A 22095-nucleotide genomic window follows, 5' to 3' on the forward strand; every position below is an offset into this window, starting at 1 on the left:
CCTTAAAAATGGCGGCCATTTGAAAGGACGTTTCTCGGCTGCCTCGGGGGGCCTATAATTTTCAAGTTTGCCCGCAGCTGCATTGACCCCTCCCCACCAAAAAGAAATCTTTAACCAGATTTCATTCTATAGCCCTGAGAATCTGGAGATTTGGAGTTAATTTCCATTTCCCTCTTTAACTGGAGAGGAGGCACAAGTCCTGTCAACGAAAGAAGGCAGGTGGTTAACTGGAAGCCCTTGGTATAAGCGATCTTTGGTTACTGGAGGAGAGAGATAAGCAAGGAGAGTTTTGGTAATCTGGGCAAGGGTGGGTGTTTCGTCTCATTTCCAAAGAGACGACGCAGCGGGCAAGCAGTTAGTCGGACCACTCGTCTTCATCAAACTCTGAAGAATCGTCTTCCGAGTCGCTGTACTCCACCGCGATGCGGCGGGAAAGGATGGTCGCCACATCGTTGCCCACAGTATCTCGCTTCTCTTGCTCACGCTGCTCTTCTACTTTGCGGAGCTGGAATCCTGGTGAGGGAAGAGGAGGGGGAGGGATGGGTTACTGAGAAGGCCCTTAATGGGAAACGGCAACTTTTAATGCAGCTGTTTGGAGGGCCCAGGGGAAGAGCTGCTCTGTGTCTGGAAGCACGCTGAAGCAACTTGACGAAATAAAATGCACAAGAGTGATGGTAGCACTGGGAGAAAAATCCAAACGGAAGCAGTAATGCAGTACCACCTTCATAAAGACCAATTAGAAGAAGAAGAGTTGGTTTTTATATGCCAACTTTCTTTGCCTTTTAAGGAGAATCAAACTGGTTTACAATCTCCTTCCCTTCCTCTCCCCACAACAGACACCTTGTGAGGTAGGTGGGGTTGAGACAGTGTGACTAGCCCAAGGTCACCCAGCTAGCTTCATGTGTGGGAGTGGGGAAACCAACCCAGTTCACCAGATTAGAGTCTGCCGCTCATGTGGAGGAGTGGGGGATCAAACCCGGTTCTCCAGATTAGAGTCCACTGCTCCTAACCACTACACCATACTAGCTCTCTGTTTTGCGGAGCTGGAATCCAGGTGAGGGAAGAGGAGGGGGAGGGACGGGTTACTGAGAAGGCCCTTATGGGAATTGGCAACTTTTAATGGCAACTGGCTTTTAATGGCAACTGTTGGATACCCTTGGTCTGGATTAAAAGTCCTGGATTAGCAAATTTCACGGAAATCTTCCCCAGGCTGGGTGTTAAAATATTAAAAAATGGAGGGATGGGGAGAACAGAAGGAAATGTATTGGATGCCATCGATCTGTTCCGAAGAGTCACTGTCATCAGGCAGAAGGAGCCTTACCCTGGTGCAAGATGCCTGGAAGAGTGTCTTCCATCAAGGGACAGCCCCTTCTGCTTGAGGACACTACCTCTGCTAGCGGAACAGACTCACGGAAACCAACCCACTGGATTGGATCCAGCCTAAACTGGCAATTTCCACTGATACCCACTTCCCACTGCATAGCCCCCTCACGGTATTCCTCAAATTCCCCAATACCCCCTGGAGTAGGATTTTGTGGGCTACAGTGGGGGCAGGCAAGAAATTTCCACTCTGCTGATGGAAAATGCAGTCTGGATCCCACCCACTGTGTTGCTGGTACAGGCTTGTTTGTAACATGAGGGAGTCTTCAGGGAAACATCTTGCAGGCTGTGCAAAAGATCTCATCGGAAGCATCCAGAAATAAAGCAGCTTCTCTCTCATTGCAAACAGAAAAGACAGCAATTATTTGGCTTTACTGCTTGGGGATTTTCAGTGAGCCCTAATAAAAAAGTATTATGCTACTGCTGCTGTTTGAGCCCGTTTGGCTCACACAATGAAACAGAACCCAGAGGTCACACTAACTGGCACTTGAGAACCCAACGGAGAAATACCACTCCCTCCCCAAAACAGTTACAAAGTGTGGCTGATTTACAGTTTTAAGGAAGGTGGTGTAGCTCGATGGAAGAACATCTGCTTTGCATGCAGAATGTTCCAGGTTTAATCCCTGGCACATCTAGTTAAAGGACCAGGTGGGAAGTGATTTATTTAATTACTTAATTTTACCCCACCCTTCTCCCTAGTGGGGACCCAAAGTGACTTACACCCTTCTCCCATCCTCCATTTTAGCCTAACAATCACCCTCTGAGATAGGTTAGGCTGAGAGTGGTGACTGGCTCAAGGTCAACCAGCAAGTGCCGGTGGCACAGCAGGGATTCAAACCTGGGTCTCCTAGATCCTGGTCCAACACTTTAACCACTACACCACACTGGCTCTCATCATTCAGGTTTAGTCTCCCCTAGACTGCAACTGAGCGTCTCTTGCCTTGAAAACCTTAAGGTGTTGCCGTAAGTTGGCTGCAACTTGACGGCACTTCCCACCACCACCAGACTGCATTTCTAGAGGTGCTGTTCTGAGCCAGTGCTTTCAGAAGAAGGATATTTGTTTGATGGCTGTAGAAGTGATGGGAGGAAACAGGCACTTCGGAGACCTTGTGGTCTCAGCCTGAGAACCTGGAAAGCGGCTTCCAGTCAGAGTAGGCAACACAGACCAAGGGTCAATACAAAACAGCTTCAGGTGCGTCTTCTGAAGCGCTGCATTTACACACAGAAATTTACGACACAAACTGTGAAAGTCTGACTCAAAAGAAGAAGAGCTGGTTTTTCTTTGCCGACTTTCTCTACCAAGAGAGACTTACAATAACCTTCCCTTCCCCTACCCACAACAGATACCCTGTGAGGTAGGTGGAGCTGAGAGAGCTCTAACAGCTGTAACTTGCCAAAGGTCACCCAGCTGGCTTTGTGTGTAGGAGTGGGGAAACAAACCCGGTTCTCCAGATCAGACTCCACAGCTCCAAACCACCACTCTTAACCACTACACCCTCAGGTGAAAGAGGACGGTATCTGGGGGTTCATTGAAGGGGTTTCTAAGCACATGCTTGCCACATACCCACAACTGGTAAGGGCTCAAACGCCTCCTGATCCTTCTTCCCCCCCTCTCCCCACTGGGCAAGGAAACATCGAGTTTCAGAAGGCCAGGCCAGGCATGTGCAGTAAGAGACAAGACTTACCTTGACGAATAGCAGAAAGCAAGTCACTTCTAGCCTCACTAACAGCAGGCAGTGAAGACTTTGGCTTGGAGGACGCTGTGTCCAGCTGTGGAAGAGCCTCTGGGCCATCCATGCCACCAAAGGATGAAGGAGGGGGCCCGGGAGGGGGTGGGGGAGGAGGAGGAGGTGGTGCACCGCCACCTTGTTGGGGTAACATGGGTGGGGGCACAAGGGTATACTCTGCCGCTGGCGGAGGTGGGGGTGGAGGGGCAGCAAAATCGGGGTGGGGGGGGAAGGAAGGAGGGGATGGGGGTGGTGGGATCCCCACGGTTGGGAAGCCTGCAAGAGGTGGTGGCGGAGGAATCCCCGCCATCGGCGGCAGTGGAGGAGGTGCAGGGGGTGGTGCAAAACCCGGCCGGGCTCCCTGTGGCGAACCAATGGGTGGAGCTGGTGGTGGGTGGCTTGGGCTGACCAGGCCTGATTTCTTCAGGCCTCCGGAACTACTTTGGTTGTGCGCCGGATAGCTGTAGGGAGTGGAGATTGGAGAGAGAGACAGAGTGGTCTGTTAGTTTTGTAAAGGACCGCAGACCTAGACAACTGCCATGAGGCCAAGGAAAGCAACTACTCCCCAACTTTTCCTGATATTTTCCCTGCTATATTTGTCTAAAACAAAGGTGTCTAATGTCCTGCTTTGCATCCCAAGGCTGGCTTTTGGAAGGATTCTCTGGGATGCTTATGGGGAGAAGGCTACCAGGGTAAGAAGGTGCCATGAACACAGCTAGCTCAAAAGACAGCCCTGGCAACAGGATGCTTTTAAAACCAGTTCCAGCAAATGGAATTGTTTGGGGACCTCATGACTGGAGAGCATTCCATGACAGAATTTTCCCATGAAGGGAGCCGGGGAGGGCGCGATTATTCCAAAATCCATCTTGCAGAGAAAAAACACACACGAGCAACACAAAACTGTACAAAATCTACAACATCCAGGAAACATCAACTTTCATTTGAACTAAGTTCCCAGATCTCAAGTTAATATAGAAGTCTTGCTATCTTTCTCATACAACAGTAGTCTACTTTGCATACTAACTTCAATGATAAAATAATACACTTCTTGAGAAAGTGAACCAATGTTCAATTTGTTTCACAGTGCCTTCATACATGTGTAATCACTGTAAAACGACTTGTCATTTTCACACAGTAGTACACACTCTTTTCCTCCTAGATGAAAGCGGTATTCCGCCAAGTATAAAGGTGATAGCATAAAGCAGGGGTGCCCAATCTTTTGGCTTCCCTAGGCCACATTGGAAGAAGAATTGTCTGCCACACATAAAATACACTAACACTAACGATAGCTGATCTCATAATGTTTTAAGTAAGTTTAAAATTTTGTGTTGGGCTGCGTTCATAGCCATCAAGGCGGATTACTGGAGAGGCTCAGTGTAGTCTCAATTCAGCACGTGGTTTGGAGGCCTCTAGGACCAAGCCAACTAACCATCTTTTCGCCTCTTGTGATTTAGGGATGCTTACCTAAATTCCATTGGTGGTGGAGGAAGGCTGTCCTCCGTGACTGGAGGAGGAGACGGCGAACCTGAATCCAGCTGTGGAGGAGGTGGGTAGTAGCCTGTATCTACACTTTCGTTAGAGCCAATGCTGCCATTCTGGTACACCATATTGGAGTGGTACCTAAAAATGACCCAACAAACAAACAAGTAAAAAACAGCCCTGGGCTGCACAGACTGACATCAAATAACATCCTCCTCTTCCAAGTTTCTATGGCATCCTTCAGTGAGAAAATAACCGCAGGCACATTAAGGTCAGGGAAAGCAGACAGGGATGCCGAGAAACACCTTACCTCACCATTTAGGCGGCAACTCTTTTGACAGGGATCACCTTTTACTCTGTAGGAACACAGCACTGAGTATCAGAAACCCATGTGTTTGTTCTGTTCCCCAGAGATACAATGAATAAATAGTTCACTCTCCTGGGCTGTATATAAAAGACTTACTAAACATTCTTGTCTAGGCTCTTCTGAAGTCGCAAGATTGGCTTGTTCCTTCTTTCTGCTTCTGATGAGGCAGGACTGTGTACGTGTGCATGTGTTTGGGCTAAAATATAAAGGATCATGGGGGGAGGGAGAGGGGGAAATCTCTCAAGGAAGAAAGTAGGACTAGGTGTCCCTTCAGGTCTTTTTTCCCCCAACCCACCTCTCTGTCATGTCCTTCAAGAATAAAAGTTTCATAAGGCGCAGCCCTTTTGGGATTGTACCAATTTTGAATGCGGGTGGGTGACTGCATGTCTGAATGCTCCTCCAATGGCAAGAATTTCCTATGTGTGGAAAGTTAGTATGCTGAGAAGGGCTAAAGCTTAACGTGCTAATATCTCACGAACACGCTTTTTGTTTAAACATTGAGAAGAATATGAACATGCATCCTTCCGCCTACAGTCTCAGGTGGAATGGTCCAGGAAGGGATTCCCACATATATATGAACACATCATTCAGGCCTTAGTATCAAACTGCTGAAATTCTGACAGAGAGAAGATGGCAGAGGCTGTAACAGCAATACAGCTCTTCCTTTGGCCAATCTGGTGGATCTTGCCAGCTCCTGAAACGTGGAGGAAGTTTTGCGTGCTTTTCGCCTTGCAGCAAAGCCAGCTGTTTAGCTGGTCTCTGCTATATCTGCTCTCTGTCCATGATCCATGCCCTGCTCCCCTTCACCTCAGGACTTTTTACAGGGTGAGCATCCTTATCAGATGAGCATGTCCCTGCACATTATTAGTGTAAGAAATGCATGCGCCACTGGCAGTACTCCGATTCAAACCATGGCTTTCCAGCTTGCACCATTCTCAGACGACTGTTGACACTGACCTGTCAGCTAAGGAAACCCTACGCATTGCAGAGAATTTGGGGCACACGTGTCACTCACTTGGAACACTAGTCACAGGCCTACTGGGCCTCACTATTGCTCTGTGTAAAAGGAGCAACACCCAAGCCCCCACCTTGCCTGTGGCTGACTATTGCAGGGAAGAATTGGCAGCAGGGTGGTGGTGGGGAGGCAAGAAAGTTCCAGGAAAGCTTCTCCTGCCATTATCAACCTTCCCAATGAGGTACCCCTGGCAGGTCTCTTAATGAAGCTCCAAGTTCTCCAAAATATAGTGTGAAGGCCACCGACACAAAAACACTTTTTGTTTAAATCCAAGACTTAAAATGCCAACTGTCGCCTGGTCCCTCTCTCTTGGGACTCCATCAGCTAGCACCCTACAGAAGGAAAGAACGAGGCTTCCTTCCTGATCCTTGTCTGGCCAACGATCACCTGGCCTCTCTCTGTTGGGGCCTATCAGTGACCAGGTACCACTGCAGGACAGGAAAGGACAGCAAAAAGGCCGCTTCCGATTTCTGTGGGTGAGCCGCCTCGGGATTTGGGGTTTTGTTTTATTTTTTTAGAAAAAGAAAGACGGGATATACAAGTATAATAAATCACAGGATCATAGCGAGTTGGAAGGGACCACCAGAGTCATCTAGTCCAACCCCCTGCACAATGCAGGAAATTCACAACTACCTCCGCCCCCACAGTGACCCATACTTCATGCCCAGAAGATGGCCCAGGTGCCCTCCCTCTCATGAACTGCCTAAGATCATAGAATCAGCACTACTGACAGATGGCCATCTAGCCTCTGCTTAAAAACCTCCAGGGAAGGAGAGCTTACTACCTCCCGAGGAAGCCTGTTCCACTGAGAAACCGCTCTAACGGTTAGAAAATTCTTCCTAATGTCTAGACGGAAATATGTTTCTCTGAGAGCAAAGGATGTAGCAAGCAGAGGGCACTGAAAGGATAAATAGCAGTGCTGTTCTTTGCAAGAACATTCAGCACTGAGAGCAGCGAGGACAGAGTTAGGATTCTGAGAGCTCCAGGTAACGAGAGGCAAAGGCCATGGAGAGGTGGGGCTGAAGCCTCCTGAACTTTCACTGAACTCCCAAGTTCACCAGGACCAGGCTAAACTCCAGCAGAGTGCCACTGGGACCCAGCAGGGAGAATTAATTTCCTTTGGATTTTTTAAAAAAATGCACGCTTTTTAGGAGTGTTTGTCTAAATAAGATGTACTCGTTTCCATGGTCTGCCCTGGATGGGAAAGTATGAACGGCCAGCTCAGTTAAATTTGTACAACACAGCAGTTGCCTGACCTGGAAATGCTTCAAGAGATGGTCTCAATTAGTGAAACAAACACTTAAAAAAATATACAGGCTGTGCCCCACACTCAAGAGGATGGCTAATTCCATAGGGTTCCAACCATCCCCGTGTGCTTAGCTGGAAGTGAACCCAAAGCAGAGACGGGCTTAGTTAGAAATGATGAAACATCATTGTACATGAGGGTAGCTTTAAGCGGCAATCTTTTCCCCCTCAGAAGTGATCTCTGATGCCCTCGGTGTGGGGTCCATGGGGCCCTGCACCTTGGGAAAGTGGCAAATATATGTGGAAGACAAATTGCCTTACAGAGAAAGAGAGAGAGAGGCAGTCATGTGAATCTAACTCCTGCTCATGCAAAATTACACACTCATTAGAGGCATTTTTCAAATCCAGCCAATACAATGTCTGAACCTGCAGCCATCTCGACTCAGATTAATGCTTATTCAGAGTTTGCAAATTTGCTATGAATCTCAAAACCAACAAGCCCAGGCTGCGAATAATAGGCATCATAAAAAATATTGTATGTAGAATTATGCAAGTTTCACCTGCTTGCCAAAACAACTAAAAAGCCTTTAAAGACACCTAATTGACATTTCCAGTTCACTGCTAGAGCAAAGAGGCATGGAAAATAAATGCTAGTGGGCAGACAACAGCAGCAGCCTCTGAAAAACATGATAGTTTGGCAGCTCTCTAATATTTTCAGGGGAATGGGGCCCAGCAAAACACAGACTGACAGGGCCAAGCCAGGCCAAGCCATGGGCACAGCAATGGTCAACTTTATCTATAGTCCTGTCCCCTCAAGGTTTCTCTTTTTATGGCGCAGAGTGGTAAGCAGCAGTACTGCAGTCAAAAGCTCTGCTTACGACCTGAGTTCGATCCCAAAAGAAGTTGGTTTCAGGTAACCGGCTCAAAGTTGACTCAGCCTTCCATCCTTCCAAGGTGGGTAAAACGAGCACCCAGCTTGCTGGGGGTAAAGTGTAGGTGACTGGGGAAGGCACTGGCAAACCACCGCGTAAACAGTCTGCCTAGTAAATGTCAGGATGTGACGTCACCCCATGGTTCAGTAATGACCCAGTGCTTGCACAGGAGACTACCTTTACCTTTTTAACACCAAGAGGTGTTAAAAATGCAAGGCAAGAGTTACTTCAGAGGAGAGTCTGAAAGGGAAAGAGTAGTTTTCAAGTATCTTAGGCTAAAAAAAGGAAAACAGACCATATTTGGGGCTGTTTTCGGCATTGGGTTTGTTTGCCATCTCCCTCCCACATTCATGACAAAAAAAGGACAATGTAAAAAACGCAGGCAGGCCACCAAGGCAAGGGAATACTGGAGAGAGGGGAGGCAGAACAGTTGCACTTGCTTAAACTGCCAAGCAAGTCCAGAAGTACTCTGAAAGCAACACCCCACCCCCATGCTTCAAAGACGTCTCGACCAATGCCACCGCCTCCTGCAGCCACGTGCTAGGCCAGAATGGCAAGTAAGAAGAAGAGTTGGTTTTTATATGCCGAATTTCTCTACCACTTAAGGGAGAATCAAACTGGCTTACAATCACTTTCCCTTCTCCTCCCCACAACAGACACCCTGTGAGGTAGGTGAGGCTGAGAGAGCTGTGTAGGAGTGGGGAAACAAATCCAGATCACCAGATTAGCCTCCACCACACATGTGGAAGAACACACAGCCCATGGCTGCTGTTTGGGTGATAGAAGCAGCTGCAGGTCATTAGGCAGACAGAGGCTTTCTTCTTCGATATCCAACCCCATTGACTTCAGACAGTCATACCTGGAGAAGCCAGCAGCCCCTAAAACAGCCATGTGGCTTCTGTGCACCACTGGGCAATTTCAGCAGTTCCTGGGTATGACCTTGGAGGTCAGCTGTCCCTTCTGTGTACACTGCAGGCAAATCGCCTGTCTTCCTGTATGTGATGCCAATTAAACCCTTGGATTGATAATTTTCTTCAGTTTCACAATTTTTGCAGTAGGAGCGGGTTTTGTGGGGGTGCAACAAGAGGTGAATTCTCTAGAAGGCTGAAAAATCAACAGTCAGGACAGCCTAGTAACCTGTTACCACTTCCTAAACATTTGAGATAAGAGTAACAGAAAACTCAAATAAACTGGCCAGGCTCTAAAGAGCTACCTAAGGTACACCTATGGACTTGGGCATACTCCATGTGAGTCTGTGAATTCTCTGATCAGACCACCCTCCCTGCTGTATCCAGCTGTCTTTTAAAAAACCCTTCCTTTAAAAGTGAGATTGAACAACAGTCCCCAGTGCTGCATACTGAACAACACAAGTCCAAAATGTTTCCTGGGTATCCAGTATGCATGGTTCTCTGGATCCCAGCCACCATACGCTCCGTTGTGTTCACCCTAGGGATAAATCAGATCTCGAGCTCTACGGAATGAGCATTTCCCTTACCTATGCCAAGCGTCAAAGCATTTGTGTAGTCTACCCTGAACCCCAGGGACACTGCAGGATACAAGGGTGCATATTACTGACCTAGCAAAAAAATTTCCCATTGCCAAATGGGTTACTAGGAGACTCTATGAAACGCTGGTAGATTGGTATTGTACAGGGAAGTGGGAGGAAGTGCCGGGCCGCACAGACAACATTCATACCAACCATGCTCTACTTTTATCAGGTCAGCTGCAACATTTCCTCTTACCCAGGTGGTCCAAATTTTTCCCTTGACTCTACAAACTCTTGTCCCATTTTCATTTTCTCCCACTCTTCTTTCCGGGTTTTGATTTTCCGTGGATTCACATTTCCTCGGTTTGGATTGTCCTTCTTTTCTTTCTAGAGAAATATTTTTTTAAAAAAAACCTTGTTAAAATGGGCTCAGAAAGAGGCGTTTTGGTAAGATGCTCCTGTTTTCATTGCATTGGTAGGAATAAAGTCAGTCCCTACAGCACCCACAGGAAGACCACAAGATGCCTTCCGAAAGCGCATTCTCCCTCGTCTGAGCATATCTGCTTAAAAAATGAAGAGCAGCAAGCCTCTTCAGTGTTCCACAGTGCGAAGCTAGGAGATTCTCTGCAGGCAACTGAAAAACTATTTCTGCTTTTCTAGAGAATGCTGTTATTGGCTCCTGAAAGGAGGCCTCAAGTGGCAGTCGGCTAGCCTCTCTTTACACAAAGCTGGTGAAATAGAGGAACATCTGCACTTTGTACAGTGCTCCATCACTACGATTATCAGAGTAATCCACAGGATTGTTCTATAAGACACACAATCACCAAATCCTGCTCCCTTCTCTGGACTTTCAAGAGGACGGGACAGAGGATGAGGCACTCAAAAGCCAGACCTTTGACTCTACCTACTCGACTGGGTTTACTTACAGCAGAAGTGGACCACACTGGAGATTTTCATGACTTACTTTCTAAAAAGTACTCTCTTTCTCTGCTATACACAGCAGAGGATTGGGGGGAATGTTAGGGGTTCCCATTATTCATGTCGAGCACTGCTCAGGCCTGTGGGGTTTCATCAGTACCACATGACAACTTAGAGTGCGCCCGCACTCTAATAGTTCTATATTTTCACCCTCCCCTGACCTGTTCAAGTTTTTTTAAAAAATCAAGTAAGCAAAAGGTGCCCTTCCTCTCACCCGATGCTTCCGTTTTTCTTTCATGATATCCTTGGTGTCTTGCAGCATTTTCTCCTTCCAGAGATCAAAGAAATAAGATGGATCTGTGTAGAATTTAAGTGCTTCCTTGCCATCATCCCTAGGAAAGAACCACAGAGACACAGTAAAGACAAAGATTGAGCCTTCAAAGCCTCAATAAAACAAATTAGATACCAGGTGCAAACACTACAGGCCCTGAATGAAGATCCCATTTCCCCACCCCAAAAAAACTCTGGGAAGGAGCAGAGAAAGGACTAGCATTTTCTATCTCAACCTAAACAACAAGAGTGCCTGCTCTACCTTCAGGATTCAGAAGCCAACATTACATGCTCCTCCTCTGCAAGGTAGCAGCACCCCTTGGAAGACCGTTGCCTCCAGCTACCGGTAATTAATTTTTACGTGTTCATAAAGATATTTATGAATGTGGGCCAAGGAAACATTTGTATTCCTATCTATGCGTCTCCCACTAGTCTGCTTGCTATCCTGCAGGATGACGTAACACAGCTAGATGTTAACAGAAAAAACCCGGCTGGTTGTACCACCATATTCTACCCCGGGTTGAGCCAGCCTCCTGAGACCTGGCACAGAGGCACCAACAGATAGTCACACCTTCCAGAAGAGTCACCTGCACCTACTTCAGGAGACTCTACTTGCAAATATATGCACTGTAAATTGTACATAAAAAGGAAAAGGAGTAACATTACACAGAATAGTAAATGAAAACACAAAATCCTGTGCCATATTTGTCATTTTGGAAGTTTGGGCAGTGAATCTGACTGCTGAAAGCACTGCTGCACAAAACATATACAATGAATTCATCAAACGGACGATTTTCTGGCTGCTTCCTTTCCTCCCTGCAATGACTCGGAGACCTCTCGGGGGTGTCTCTTGTTTCACAAAGACAGGAGGTGCCTGCTGGGCTAAAAGCATCACATGCTGCTCCCACGCTGCCTTTAGCCAAGCTCCAGAGCTTGCTTAAGTTAAAATCAACAGAGACACTCCAGAGAGGAAGGTGCTTCTCTCTTCAATGAACAAGAAGTCTTTGCAGAGACCTCAGCAGGGACCTCTCATTTCTTCTGGGAGGATGTGGTCACCAAAGCAGCTTGGTCCAGGGAATAGAGTCCCCAGGCAGTGGCCAATCTGCCCCAGAGAATGGAGACCAAGTTCTACCCAAGCCAGCATTCCATTTCCAGCCGCTATTGGCCTCGTACCTCTGGCATCTCATGTGGAGACCGCCATTGCTTGCTTGCCCTCAACATCTGATACTCAAGAGTGCACTACCTCTAAACACAGAGGTTCCTTTTGGATAGCACGGCGAATGGCCAGAGATAGGCTTGTTATCCCAACACCCCACTCCCATTTCAAAAGCCACTTTATATTGGCTGTGTGAAAAAAATACTTCGTCTACCCCGAAAAAATTGTCAAGTTCATTGAGTTACACCAAGTTCTGATCTTATTGGAGAAAAAGTGTTTCCCAGTCTGTTTTCTCCTTAAGAGTCCAGAATTTTACAAGTCTGTATTGTTCCCCCTGCCTTCCCCGTCACATCGTCCTCAAGTAAAAAGCAAGCCCCGAATACATAGCCTACTTAGAGTGGATATGCCAATTCCTTGATCAGCCAGGAGGCTCTCTTATGGACTAGCTGCGCTACTCCATTGCCTCTGGGGAAGAAGGCAGTTTCAATGCAAGTTCATGACCTTATCAATCATCTGGGCAGCCTTCCCTGCTCAGTTCTGAATACACATTACCTGTATGGGGAGAGAATGTTAAGAGGAGGTGGTGTGTTGCAAACACTGTACGTTTCAAGGACAGGCACTGGGAGAGAGTCTCTGACAAAGAGCTTTTGGTCCTGAGTTGTGGAGCTTTTGAAGGCTTTCCTTGTGTTAATACCTTGCAGGGACACTAAGAAGAAAGAAAGACAGAAAACTGAGGCTTGATCTCAAACACAAACTAGGTTGCTGTTTGTTCAGTGATTGTTTTCAGTGCACTCTGATAATCGTACAGATTCTTTAGTTGCCTCTTGAAAAGAAGCATTTTTAAAGAAACCCTTTTCACACTATCATCTGAAGCTGCATTTGAAACCTTGTTAGGCTTAACAGCTAAACTTGTGTGCTAATGAGCCAGACTGCCCTGGAATAATTTCTTAAGCAAGCAGCAGAACACTTCCTTTTTTTAAAAAATGGGGATATGGACAGCATGCTCTCTCCCCACCCTGGTCAAAGAGGATATCCACCAGCATTCAGAAAGCTTCAAGCTGAACAGGCACACACTTTGGTCAACTGACTGATCAAATGGTGCTAAATAATAACCATGTATCTGAAAATGTTTACTTATGACAGGAACCGAGAAATTCGGTTGGTATAAAGTCTGTATTCAGACATCACAAACAAATAAATACTGTCCAGGTGAAGAACTGCCGGTTGTGACAATGGAACCGAGGTGCTAAAACCAACTGAAATATCTTTCCCATAAACTGGGATCAAATACATAAGGAAACATGCAACTTGGGACTGAACCAGCCTGGAACTCGTCACGAATGTAGCAGGACTTCTGATGTCTGAATACAGTTAAAATTGGCTGATTTCCACAAGTATCTAGAGCTCGTTCAAGTCCACCAGCTTTCCAAAGAGCCACTGAAGATCCTCACAAAAAAATGCAATCATCCCGACTCTTCGACACTTGAGATCTGGTAACAGCTTGTGTGTGGGTGCTTGCTTCATAATGCTCCGTAAACCCAGTGTTCCCACTTCTTTTTTTTCTTTTTTTTTTAAAGGATGCAGTTATCTCTCATGGTCAGTAGGAGAAGCCAGATTGCCCATCTTTATCAGGAGGGGAGAGATCAGACTATCTCTGAAAAGGATATGAGGCACCTGCTCCTAAACATGGATATACACATGCGCACCCTTGACCCTCCCAGATGGAGAGCAAGGAGGATCCATTCCCACCATGACCATCAAATGAGCTCATGGTGCGAGACTTCCGCTAGGGCAGCTGAGCAAAGCACCCGTCTCCCCGGGGGCTCCCGGAGGGGGAACCAAGAAACGTCTTAAATAGGGGTGTCAACGCGCCCCTCCCGATTCCTAAATAGTGGAACGGGTATCAGGAAATCTCCTGCAGCTGATGAAGAGCGGTTTGACTCCTGAACTCTGAGTTTTATGACTTCGGAGATTCAGTAGTAGTCCCACCAGCTTGAGGGGTAATAAATCGCCGCAGACGTCTCTTTCGAATTTAGGCTTCGCTCTCCCCTATCTATTACCATCTAGCAACTATACAGAAGCAAGAATACCTACTCTCCTAAAATCTGAGTAAGTTTAAAAGAACTCCTTTGTTTTACCTGGATTTGGAAGTCCCAGGAGACTGTTAAATACATCAGTCGAATCCGTATCTCCCCACTCAATATATTGTTGAAGGCTTTCACGGTCAGAGTTCATTGGTTCTTGTAGGTTATCCGGGCTGTGTGACCCGGATAAATACCAAGATCACGGTCACACTGCCCGGATAACCTACAAGAACCAATCCCCACTCAACGTTTAAATGACTTTTTAAAAACAAGAAAAGATCTGATAACCCGGCAGGGATCTTATCAATTTGATCAGTGGGAAGACATAACAATTAAGATTTTTGAAAGACGCTTCAGTTGCCAATCAGGAACTACTACGTATAAAGGGGAGGGAGGAGTGGAAACCTCCCCCACCCCGAAGAGTAGTCTTTCTAACTAAACAAAGCCTTCCGGCCACGTCCTTCCAGGAAACAATCTATCATCGCGAGAGAGCCAGAGAACTTGGAATCAGAAGTGTGGTATTGGTGTGTAACTGGCCAATATTTCCAAAGTTCCTGACCACAAAAAAGACGGAAGGTCTATGACCCTGATTCCTGCAGCACCTCCTTGTTATTTACTACACTGGAATTTGCCTGGATCTTATTAACTGAGTTTCAACAGGAATTTTCAGAAGTAGCAACCATGGAATATCTGATTACACAGATGGAACAACTCTCTGCTTTGATTAACATTTCATTTCAATTTATTAATCAAAACCTGGACATCATCTCAGACGATCTTAAAGACATAAAAACCCAAATTATCACAATGAGATCAGAGGAGATACTAGAGGGCCCTCTAGTTGATAAGAGAGATGAAGAACGGAAGAACCCTGCAAAGGAAACGAGGAATTACAATAAACAATCTGCAATAGCCCATCTGACAACAATGGATTTGAATGTGAGTGATTTTGACTTCTGTCTCCTTAATCTGCTTGATGAACTTTTCAACACCTGCTTGGAGGATTTAATGAGTAGAAAAACTGGGGCTGTCAGGATCTTTTTCTTTGAATTTGGGATGGAAGATATTGCAACATGGATTTACTATGGAAATTATCTATCTGTAGAAGAGACTTTACCAACAATCTCCAAGGATGCTCTTCGACGATTACTGCTAATGTGGAAAAGAAAGAAATGCTGGAAATTCCGGACAAAGGGACTAATTTAAAAGAGTCTAGTGTCTCTTCTGGATAAGATCGAAAAGGAACTGGTTAAAAGGATTGGTTATAATGGAAATAGAACTATATATGACAGGGATGGGGAACCTCAGGCCCGGGGGCCGTATGTGGCCCCCGAGGACATTTTTTGTGGCCCTCGGGAGCTCCGGGGCCCTGCCACGGAGGCGGGGCGCAGGGCGGTCCTCCCCGAGGCTGTTCCTGTGGCTGCGGCTTACAGGGGCGCTGCAGTGCCCTTTGGACCTCCTCTCGCCAACTGTCGGCTGTTGGTCGGCGAGAGGGGAGGGGGAGGGATGCTTCCCCTAAGGCTGCCCCCTACAGCCACGGCGTGCAGGAACGCCACAGCACATTGTAAGCCCCTCTCGCTGCCTGTCTGTTGTTGAGCAGCGGGGGGGGGGGGAGAGGCCAGCGGCTCCCGGCGGCAGAGCATGCATGCGGGAGCCGATCGGGCTTCAGGGGGGCCCTTTATGGACTCGGAGGGGGGAGGGCATGGAGACTGGGGCCTAATTGCTCGGAGCTCCGTGTGCCACAGGGTGTGTGTGGGCGGGGGAGGTGGGGAGGCTGGGACCTGGTTGTGCGGGCTGGCATGCGCGGATGTGTGTGCGTGGACGGGGGAGGCTTTTATCTCTTTTCTTCCTCTTTTTCTGTCACTCTTTCTCCTTTCTCTCCCTCTCTCCCTCTTTTTCTGTCACTTTGTTTGTCTCCCTCCGTCCTTTTCTTTTTCTTTCCCTCTTTCCCTCTTTCTTTCCCTCTTTCTCCCCCTCTCTCCGTTTCTTTCTCCCTTTCTCTCTCTTTCTCCCTCCCTCCCTTTTCCTCTTTCTCTGTTTTCCTTCCTCCCTTGCCAATCGACTGCGGGCTGTTTGCTGGGGCCCACCACTGGCTGCCCTCCCACCTGAGAGGGGGGAGTGGGGGCGCCCTGCAGGCCTTCTCTGTGTGGTCTCCCCTGAGGTTGCCAACCTCCAGGTGGTGGCTGGAGACCTGGCAACCCTAGCCTCTCCCCCCCCCACTGGGAGATCTACACCTGGTATGACCCCCGAATGATTTTATAAATATGCAAATGGCCCTTGGCAGGAAAAAGGTTCCCCACCCCTGATATATGATATCAATTTACTAGAAAAACAATATGTATTAAATGAGTGTTAGGGAGAAATGGAGGACTTACAAAATAATTTAATTTTTAATGGAAATAATCAAATGCTTTTTATTATACTAATCCATTTACTATTAGTGAGATTTACTATTTCTCTTCTTTCTTTTATTCTTATTTCTTTTTTTCTTTTCTTTATATGATATTACTAACTATTAATTTTTTTTCTTTGAAAAATATAAATGTCAAAGAGATCAATAAATATTAACAACAGTATCAGGATTAGAATTTTGTGCAAAAGAGATTACTAATTTATTACAAGATGAAGGGAGGTGTAGGGGAAGTCAACAATTCTTGATTATATATAATTTTTTTTAACAATGTTACCTATTTGTTTTTACTTTTTACTGTTTATGTTATTGTTAAACTATGTGATTAATAATTTTGGAAAAATAAAAAAATTAAAAAAAATGAGCTCATGGTGCAATAAAAAGGGAGGCTACTTACACAAGGCCATTCCTGACTACATGGAACATCTGACGACCATTCTGAGTGCGGATACAGGACAGATGGCCAACTGACAGGCGCCCAAGCCCGTTGCAAGTTCACTCCAAGGCCATGAGCATTCCTCAGCGGCTTCCATGGCTCTTTGGAGTACTTGGCCTAGAAGGGACATCATTTGCTCCCTTACCTTCCTCCTCCTTGGGATCCAGCTGAGTGACTTTGACTTGCAGGCGGTCTACTCTCTCGACTAGAGAGCTCACACGAAAGGAAAAGGTGTTGGCTTGTGTGAAAAGCTCGCCAAATATGTCCTCAGCAAATTTACCTACAAAGGGGACAGAAGAGAGCAGAATGTGACCAATCACAAAACGGTTTGAGTCATCTAGCCCCTCAAGCCTGTTGCTCTCTCTCAAAACCTGCCCTTTTCACCTCTGTCTGTTGCGTCTGTTATGCACCCCAGTGCTGACTGGCAGAGGGGAGCTAAACAGATTCTGTACAGAAGCGCCTGTGTGTAAAATGCTTGCAATTATATGTGCATTTATTTATTTACTTCATTTATACCCCAGCGGGGACCCAAAGCAGCTTACAATGTTTTCCTCTCCTCCATTTTCTCCTCATGACTGGCCCAAGGTCACCCAGCTAGCTTCCATGGCAAAGTGGGGATTTGAACCTGGGTCTCCCAGATTCTATTTATTTAAAACATTTTTATACTGCCCTGATCAGGGCCCCCAAGGCGGTGAGCATAAAAACATTAAAACATTTGAACAATTTAAAGACAGCATTTAAAATTAATAACATGCATAAATAAATAATACCAAAACCAGGGAAGAGGACCAGTAACTATTATTTGGCTTATGCCACATGAAACGAAGTCTTTACCTACTAGCAGAAGACACTGATAGAGGGAGGCTGATGAATCTCCCTGGGGAGGGCTTTGGTGCCACAACCAAGAAGGCCCTTTCTCAGGTCGCCGCTCATCTAGGCTCAGATGACAGGAGAAACTAAAGCAGGGTCTCCAAAGATGAGCAGAGTGTATGCGTAGGCCCACATGGGAGAAGGTGGTCCTTAAGGTATGTTGACCATATAGGGTTTTAAAGGTTAATACCAGCACCGTGATTTGAGCCCAGAAGCAAACTGGAAGCCAGCATAGATGGAACAAGACTGGAGTGATACAGTCCCTACAACCCACTCGTCAACATTAGTCCAACACTCTAACCCAGGGGTGTCCAACATAAGGCGAGGGCCGGATCCAGTCCTTCAAGAGCTCTTATCCAGCACATGAACCAGCTGAGGCAGCTACCCCCCTGCGGTTGATTTGGGATGGCGAGCATGGCCCGGCCTGACCGAGTGGCATTTATGTCATATCCAGCCCTTGTAACAGTTGAGTTTGACACCCCTGCTCTAACCACTACATCACACTGGTGTACACCAAATATTTTAATCTTTCTTATTTACAGGACAGTAACAAGGATTTCCCAACTGGGACATCAGCGGCAGGAAGAACCCTTCTGGCCAAACACAGCCATTCCATTAAGCAATATGAAGAAGCAAAGCAGAATTTGAAGCGCTTCATTAAAATAAAGTTAAAAGTTGCCACTCTAGCCAAGGGGCAACGTTGTATTTATCTGTCTTGTGGTATCCAAGATGGTCAGCTAGAGACCTGCTCAATTACAGCTCCATTTCACTGTGCTTTGGAAACTCAAAAGATGCTTTGAGATACATGCTACCAATTTGTGCTCCTCATCTCTTTTGCCTTTCACAATGATTACTCAGTCATGTCTTACTTGCGGCCCAGAAAAACAAAGCAAGGTTCTTTCAAGGTGCAAACAAACACTCCAAGCTGAGCTGAAGCTTTTGTTGTTCCTGCTTCACTGAACACTAACAGCAAATGAACAGAAGGAGGAAGTCTGAAGAGTTAAATATATACTAAAATTCACAACTGCAAGTTATCTGATGTTCCCATTAGAATCCAAGAGGACTAAATGATGTTCAGTAATTCTGACAATTCAACAATGCAAAATTTATCACAATTTTTCTGTAAGTTTGTAAGCCATCTGATCTTTGGGGCACAATGGGGGACTTACAGGGGGCATCTCATTTCTCCTCACCCACTACATCTTTCTGTTCCCTGGCAGCCCCCATAGCCTCTCCCCCTTTCCTGTTTCCTTATCTCCTCACCCACCAGCCCTCCTGTCTTCCGCTTTCCTCCTAACCTCCCCTGGCAGCCTCTCCCTGGGAAAACTCTGGCCAAGTTGTGAGGTGTAGCGTTGCCAAACTCCAGGTACTAGCTGGAGATCTCCTGGCATTTCAAATGATCTCCAGCTGATAAGAGATGAGTTCACCTAAAGAAAATGGCTGCTTTGGAAGATGGATTCTATGGCAATGAAGTCCCTCCCCAAACCCCGCCCACCTCAGGCTCCGCCCCCAAAACCTCCCGCCGGTGGCGAAGAGGAACCTGGCAACCCTAGTGAGGTGCCATCTGAGCTGGGCCCAGTTGCGTAGTGAGGAACCTGCAAGGACTTGCAGGGGGTAACTCACTCTCTCCTGCAACCCCTTCCCCACACTATTTCCTCTTTCCCATCTCCTGGCAACCACTTTATGCTCACTTTTCCCTGCTTCCTTCTCTCCTTCCCACCTAGCAAAACAATCTATCTTTTATCCATCCCCCCATCTTCAGGTATACTTATCTGAGAGCCAGCGTGATGTAGTGGTTAAGAACGGTGGTTTGGAGCGGTGGAGTCTGATCTGGAGAACTGGGTTTGATTCCCCACTCCTCCACATGAGCAGTGGAGGCTAATCAGGTGAGCTGAATTTGTTTCCCCACTCCTACAAGCAAAGCCAGCTGGGTGACCTTGGGCAAGTCATTCTCTCAGCCTCACCTACCTCACAGGGTGTCTGTTGTGGGGAAGGGAAGGAGATTGTAAGCCGGTTTGATTCTCCCTTAAGTGGCAGAGAAAGTCGGCATATAAAAACCAACTCTTCTTCTTCTTTATTATTTACTTCATTTATATCCCACCTTTTGCCACAAAGGGGACTCAAAGCAGTTTACATCATTTTCCTCTCCTCCATTTTATCCTCAAAACATTTTGAGGTAGATTAGGCTCAGAATGTGTAACTGGCCCAAAATCACCCAGGGAACTTCCACAGCAGTGATCTGAACCTGGGTGTTCCAGATCCTATCTGAAATTCTAACCACTACACTATACTGGCTTTCATGGGTTGGCTGCTATTGAACCGTAGCAAGCTGCCTGGCCTGGGTGAGTCATGCAAGTCATTTGATACTAAGTTAATCAGTGGCTGCCACCAGGCCTGGCCACAATGAGTCCAACCTCAAAGACCGAAACAGCCCCAGAAAGGGCCCTGCCTCTCCCCCTACCTTTTACCAACAGAAACCAGGCCTTAAAGGCTGGCAATACCTTTGTAGTTGCCTAACGATGGCCAGTGAGGGCATCCATTTCTTAAAGTGACAGGCACTCCTTTTATCATTTAGGTTTAACCCCCAATGTATTGTTTTTAGGTTTTTGTTTTTTTCTGCAAACCTGAGGCTTTTTCTCAGGTTCGTAGAAAAATGTGACTTGTCTGTCCATGGTCCCAATCTCTGGATTTAAGTAACTACAAATGGGAATGATTGATTGAATGAAGCGACATAATAAAAAATTAGGTGGATGGAAGAAAACAGATCCCTTTCCTCAAGAGGTTCCAGATCAAGTCATTGGGCATGCAGTTGAATATAATTGTAAAAATTAGAATAGTTTACTATGCAGAGTATAAAGGCTTAAGTGGTTAAAATTTAAAGGTTACGTCCACAAAGGAAGCAGAGGTGCTCAGGGATGTGATACTGTCTGTATTCACACATGAGAAAAATACAGTTTGATTAAACCCCACCTAGTCGTGATGTCCAAATACAGATAATCCAGCAAACAAGGATGTGCTGACTGTCACCTAAGTGGGATTTCTAACTAGAGTTTGTATCTGCTTTGCCAGCTATAGCATGAACATACTGGGGGCTGCTATGATACCCGAATTCACACATAGAGGGCTAGATCCAGAGTAATTTTTCTGCTCACAAGGCCCTTTTGTCAGTGGACCAGAATATCCCTGCCTCCTCCCCACACTGCTGCAGCCAATTAATCTCCCTGAAATGCTGCTCCTGGGGGACAGAAGGCACTCTGGAAAGCACAACAGTCAAACTGGGTGTCTGCAGCAGGAAGAGGGAGTTAATGGAAGGATTGGCTAATTTCCAACAACAGAAAATTTAGTCTAAATCCTAACCAGTTTGTTCAAGCGGCACTGCTCCCTTTTCTTTGCCTGGCAACAGTCTACAGAGGATGTCCTTCTTATCAGATGGTAAAAGAAGCCAAAAGCAGCAGACAAACAACTGTTTATGCTTAAACTGGCAGGCTAACCACAGTCCATTTCATGAAACCGTGCTTTACTGTAGTATCTGAATTCAGCTGCTGCCTTGCAGCAGAAGAGGCAAACTGTTGATGTGAAGCATTTGAGACATGGATCTCCAGCAGAACAGTATAATCTCGGACTACCAACAAAGACCACACCTCCGACACCTCATAACTGCTAGAAAATGTGTACAGATTTCACAATCTGGAAATGTGCAACAGTGTCATGACTTTCTCAAAGCCTTAAAAAAAGATGGTCAGCTGAGAACAAAAGGTGATTTCCATAGCTGGCTGCAAGGAATATTTTCTTTCCCGAGTATTGTTCGTAGGTCCTTGCCAGTATGCCCACAGGAGTTTTCAAGAAGATTCACTTCCTTGTAGTTAGTCCCAAATACAGAGGATAGGTACCCAAAAATAGCTTTATGGATATCTTCATTTTATTTTACATCCCTTTTAATGGCAACCCACAGATTTTAATACAGACACACCTCACACAAAATGGCCGCAATTTGTTTCTTGTTTCTGAATTTCCCAGGGAAAAAAGGAGGGGGTTGTAAGTGCAGCAAGTGGTGCTACATAAAGGGCTGGGATCCAAACTAAATTTTCCACTAACAAAATACACTTCAGTTTGCACCAAAGAACTTTCCTGCCTTTGTCTCCCCCTGCAGTTCACTGATATCCCCAAAAATATGCTTTCTCACAGACAGGACAGCCCTCATGAATGGCATGGGGGCAAATCGAGAGTTTGCAAGGGAGACTGGTTAAAATTACACCTTCT

The 22095-nt window shown here is 46.4% G+C and overlaps 1 protein-coding gene across 1 annotated transcript in view; it reads right to left on the reverse strand.

Moving 5' to 3' along the window:
- Positions 1-355: 355 nt before the first annotated feature.
- The window catches only part of WASF2 (WASP family member 2), a 28072-nt gene continuing 6332 nt past the window's right edge, over positions 356-22095 (reverse strand). Inside the window, exons 2-8 of the mRNA XM_056846929.1 lie at positions 17111-17245; positions 12588-12741; positions 10824-10941; positions 9888-10018; positions 4572-4727; positions 3066-3568; positions 356-513 (exon numbers count right to left, since the gene is read on the reverse strand). Coding sequence (XP_056702907.1) covers positions 356-513; positions 3066-3568; positions 4572-4727; positions 9888-10018; positions 10824-10941; positions 12588-12741; positions 17111-17245 — 1355 coding nt within the window. The remainder of the gene's footprint in view (positions 514-3065; positions 3569-4571; positions 4728-9887; positions 10019-10823; positions 10942-12587; positions 12742-17110; positions 17246-22095) is intronic.

Source organism: Euleptes europaea, chromosome 3 (genome assembly GCF_029931775.1).
Source record: "Euleptes europaea isolate rEulEur1 chromosome 3, rEulEur1.hap1, whole genome shotgun sequence".
Lineage (NCBI taxonomy): Eukaryota > Metazoa > Chordata > Lepidosauria > Squamata > Sphaerodactylidae > Euleptes > Euleptes europaea.